Raw genomic sequence first — 4,922 nt, forward strand, 5'->3', positions numbered from 1 at the left:
AATTTCAAAGTGTTGTTGGCAAATTCATTGCTGCCAAGAGGGGTAAGCTTCCTTAGAGAATGGAGCAAATTGCTCAAGAAAAGCAGCAATAAGAAGTATACAACACACACACACACACACACACAAGAAGTATACAAAGGGAACCTTCATTCTGGCCTCATCATCTGGTTCTGGACAAAGCCCAGCCTGCAGATTCATTCATCTCTTCACTCTTTTGCAACTGAGCCAATGGTCTCATTGCTCAAGACAGTTTAGGCCCTTGATTTCCACAAACACTCGGTGAGATCAATAATTTGTGATTATTTTACAGAGAAAATAATGGAATTTTGGAGGTTAAAGTATTTGCTTAAATTATACAAGCAAGTCTAGGCCTTTTGATTCTCAGTTTAAAAGGTCTGTTTGAAATCATTTGTAATGATATTTTTCTAAACAATTTAAAGTGGCTGTACATTTCTAGTACATATGATCAAAAAATTCTTGGTTGAAAGGGTGGGCGGGAGGGTATCCAGGCTTTTTACAAAGAGGCTTCCATCTTCTTGACCTAGCTTGTATTAGGCCTGCATAAACTGTATGTTCTACCCAGTCATTCCTCACTCTCTGGCTCACCTGCCATTGCTCATGCCCTCACCCCACCATTCTCTTCTTTCCCCAGTTAAAACCTTTATTTAGTCTTTGTTTCTACCTGCTGTTGGGAGATGTCATGGTGACACTGAATCTTGTGTGAGGAGGTGCTTGTTCCCTATAGGAATATGAGGGAGTGGTGCTCCAGGTTTAGCTCTCTTGAGCTTTCTCAACTGAAGGCCCAAGTTCAAGCCCCTCATCTATTGTGCAAAGACCTGAGGAAGCACATACAAATTGACTGCAAGTTCTCCAGGGATGGATTCTCTGGGGCATATGATTCAGTTTCATAATGTTCCAGATTCAGTGCGAAGTGCATTGAATCACTGAGTTGTGTTTATGGGAAGGTGGCTTCTGACTAGACATGAAACTTCTGACAAAATAGTGAACTTTATTGTCAGAGTCTATAGGTAAGGAAGTAAAGGTTCTGCTGTGTGCTTGTTAGTGGGTTTTCCATTTGTAGTTCATCTTCTACTGATAGAGATACCATTGAAGTTATGTCTCAGTGCTCAGGAATTACTAGACACAGATAAAGCATTTGAATAAGTAAGACTCTTTGGTATTGATGCTCCTCAATTTCTTTTTTCCTTCAGAGAAAAAGTTGGGGCAATAGAGATGTGTACTTGGAATGCACTAATCCTGAAAACTTAGAAGATTGCAACTGGGAAGGAACTTGGTAAATAAGTCCAACTCCAACCTTTTTCACCTGGAATGTTGACATGATCTTCCTAAGTATTCCATGTCAGAGAATAATCAAGAGAGCATTAGGATGTTCTAAGTTACAGAAAAAATGTGGAGCACCAATGGTTTGTTGCTCTTTCCATCATGAACATTTTGTTTCATATATTCTTTTAATTAGTCCTTCACAGGTTTTCCACTTTGTTTATATGATACTCTAAGTTTTCTATTTTCAGCACTTATCCACTTTTAAAATTTTTAGCTGAATACATATTTCTCTTTTTTCCCCCACTAGAAATGGGTTTAAATATTTGATCCTATTTTTATTGATTTAAGTGATTTTTGACAACCAAAATATAATTACTATGGTTGATACAGACATTTGATTTTAATACAAGACTATAGGCAAATTCAGATATATATAAGTCAACCCACCATGGCTGTCTGCTGATATTTTAATGATTGGTACCCAAGGCAACATTTTATGTTTTCAATTGCTCCTTCTGTCTTCCTGATTCCTCATCTCCCACAGATGTCATTCCCTGGTTTTCAAGCTATCACAGAAACCTAGAAGGCCTCCATTCTAGTGCTAAGTTGTCATCAATTACATTTTGACTTGAGTAAGTCGGCCTTCCTCCTGTCTAATTGCCCTTCCACCTCTGACTTCTTGTGATGTAGTTTTTCATCTCTCCTCATTTAGACTAACCTTTTCCTCACTGAAAACTCTAATACCACTGTAATTAATCTTGTTGCCCAATAGTGTTTATACTGATTTAGCTAGTCATGTAGATAGAATATTCCTTAAAGGCAGAGTCTGCATTTTCCTAAATTTTGTTTTCATTTGTTCAAGAAGAAATTGGTTTTGCATTTGTTATGGGTCAGAAATTGTTATAGGTATTCTTAATATAAAACATAATCTTTGCCCTCCTGGAGTTTATATTTAATGAAAGAATATATATATATGTCTGTATATGTGTCCATGTCTGTATAGATGTATATATAAAAGTAGTAAATAAAATGTCTGTAGGAGATAATGAAAAAATAGAGCATGGTATGAGAGGTAGGAGTTAGAACTACTGGCTTAGGGAGTGAGGCCTTGTTTCCCATTTTAGGTTGTGTGATTTGCTCTCTGTTGAGCTCTGGTGTCCAAAGTGTGCCTTGAAGCATGGAGGCTAAAAATGGCAGATGGTCAATCAATGTTGGTTGAATAATTAATGATTAATTGAACACTATGATGAGAAATTTAATAGGAAGGAAGAAAGAGAGGACAGCAAAAGGGAACTAGAAGGGAAACTTTTAAATTATAAGTTTACAATGAGTAAAACATGAGCATTTCCTTAAAACATATGACTATAGGGATATACCAAGGAGAACTGTACCCCCCACCAATTTCTCATCTGGATGAATTTCTATGTATTTGTCCAGTTACAGTCTGAGCAAAAATCAAGTGTAAAGCAAATTCACATAGTTATGGATCACCAAAGGCAGGAACCTCAGAAGTAAACCCTCTTTGTGTGTTTCTTCAGTGTTGTCACGTTTAACCAAGCCGTACACAGTCATTTTGAACTAATCAATAGTTATAACAACTGCATATCATCTTTGTTATACTTAGACTTATTAAAATTTTATAAAATTATATGTGGGTTATCTTGTTCCTTTTGTGACTTCTTGAGACTATATTTTTAATTAAAATTTTTAATCTGTTAGCATTTTTATTATGGTAAAATATACATAACATAAGTTTCACTGTCAGTATATAATTCTGTAGCAGTAAGAACCTACTGTAATTTTATATTTAAGGAAGTTCAAATTGTCTTATCTTTTCCATTTTTGAAAATATTTAAATATTTCTCTGTCCAGAGCCTTTTGAATGAAATGACAATAGCCTTGGCCCACATTTACTTTTCATTTATGTCTCGACTTTCTCATCAGCACAAGCAGATATGAGCCTGGACACTTTAATTTTGTGGTCTTAAATTTCATATTTACATAAAATTAGGAAAATAGGTGATACCTTTAGAAACGTTATATAAGTGACATCTAAGTTACAATATATTCCTACTTACTTTAACATTAAATTTAAATTCCAAACTATTAGTATGCAAGTTACAATAAAACTTAAACATTATTTTGTATATATCAGATAGGATTTCTAAGCTACAGTAATTGGTCATTCTCCAAAATAGCCAAGCTTCTATCTAGAAATTTGCCAAAATTGCTAAATTTCTATCAGGATGGGCTTCTCTTTTCATCTTCTGCTCAGATTGTTTGGGGTGACTGCAGACCCTGACTCAGAGCTATTAGACTGTAACTTTGTACTATAATTTATACAATATGTTTTATAACTATGTTCTTGAAAACAATATATGCTCCACTGTTGACATGAAAATGCAAAACCAAAGCTCTGTGGTTGAATTCATCCTCCTGGGCTTTTCTAACTTCCCTGAACTCCAAGAGCGGCTCTTCGGGGCTTTCTTGGTGGTTTACCTGGTGACTCTGATGGGAAATGCCATCATCATAGTCGTCATCTCCCTGGAACAGAGCCTGCACGTCCCCTTGTACCTGTTCCTCCAGAACCTGTCTGTGGTGGATATGGGTATCAGTGCGGTCATTATGCCTGTTATGCTGGTGATCCTTTCCACTGAGAAGATGAGGATTTCTATTTTGGGCTGCCTTGTACAAATGTATCTCATACTCACTCTTGGTGTGACTGAATGTTTTCTTCTGGGGGCAATGGCTTTTGACCGATTTGCTGCAGTCTGCCATCCTCTGAGCTACCCAATGATTATGAACAAAATGGTTTTCATGAAATTAGTTACATTCTCATGGGTCTCAGGGATCACAGTGGCTACTGTGCAGACCACATGGGTGTTTAGTTTTCCCTTTTGTGGCCCCAATGAAATTAATCACATCTCTTGTGAAACTCCAGCAGTGCTAGAGCTGGCATGTGCAGACACATTTTTGTTTGAGATCTGTACATTCACTGGCACCATTCTGACAGTTATTGTTCCATTCTTGTTGATACTCTTGTCATATGTTCGAATTCTCTTTGCCATTCTGAAGATGCCATCAACCACTGGGAGGCAAAAGTCCTTTTCCACCTGTGCCTCCCATCTCACATCTGTTACCCTCTTCTATGGCACAGCCAGTATGACTTACTTACAACCCAAATCTGGCTACTCCCCAGAAACTAAGAAGCTGACGTCATTGGCTTACTCTCTTCTTACACCTCTGCTGAATCCACTGATCTACAGCTTGCGAAACAGTGAGATGAAAAGAGCTTTGATGAAAATATGGCAAAGAAAAGTGGATTTGCATATATTTTGACTTGCTGAGAAGCCATGTGATATATATTCACTGTCTGACCAAACTCTAATGTAATAATGATGAACTAGTTTATATTTCTTGATATAAATATATTTAATTTGTTGAGTTCCCCAAGTTTGAATATATGTCAGGGAGCTCTCTGTTTCTAAAGGATATTCACATTTATTTTCTCTAAGTGCCTAAGTTTGATGACATATCTAAAGGATATTCACATTCATTTTCTCTAGGTGCCTAAGTTTGATGACATATGATATAAGAATTTATTTGCCTATTCCTCTATCATGCACATTCAAGTTTTA

The 4,922-nt window shown here is 36.6% G+C and overlaps 1 protein-coding gene across 1 annotated transcript; it reads left to right on the plus strand.

The window, feature by feature from the left end:
• The first annotated feature begins 3,678 nt into the window (after positions 1–3,678).
• On the plus strand, positions 3,679–4,644 carry LOC129629000 (olfactory receptor 10A3-like). The gene has a single exon (XM_055548740.1). The coding sequence runs from the start codon at positions 3,679–3,681 to the stop codon at positions 4,621–4,623; it is 945 nt and encodes a 314-aa protein (XP_055404715.1). The 3' UTR covers positions 4,624–4,644.
• Positions 4,645–4,922: the final 278 nt, after the last annotated feature.

The sequence above is a fragment of the Bubalus kerabau genome, chromosome 15 (genome assembly GCF_029407905.1).
Source record: "Bubalus kerabau isolate K-KA32 ecotype Philippines breed swamp buffalo chromosome 15, PCC_UOA_SB_1v2, whole genome shotgun sequence".
NCBI classification, from domain to species: domain Eukaryota; kingdom Metazoa; phylum Chordata; class Mammalia; order Artiodactyla; family Bovidae; genus Bubalus; species Bubalus kerabau.

Excerpts from the sequence above, each read along its gene's own strand:
- LOC129629000 (XM_055548740.1), top strand. The coding sequence starts at position 3,679 with ATGAAAATGCAAAACCAAAGCTCTGTGGTTGAATTCATCCTCCTGGGC.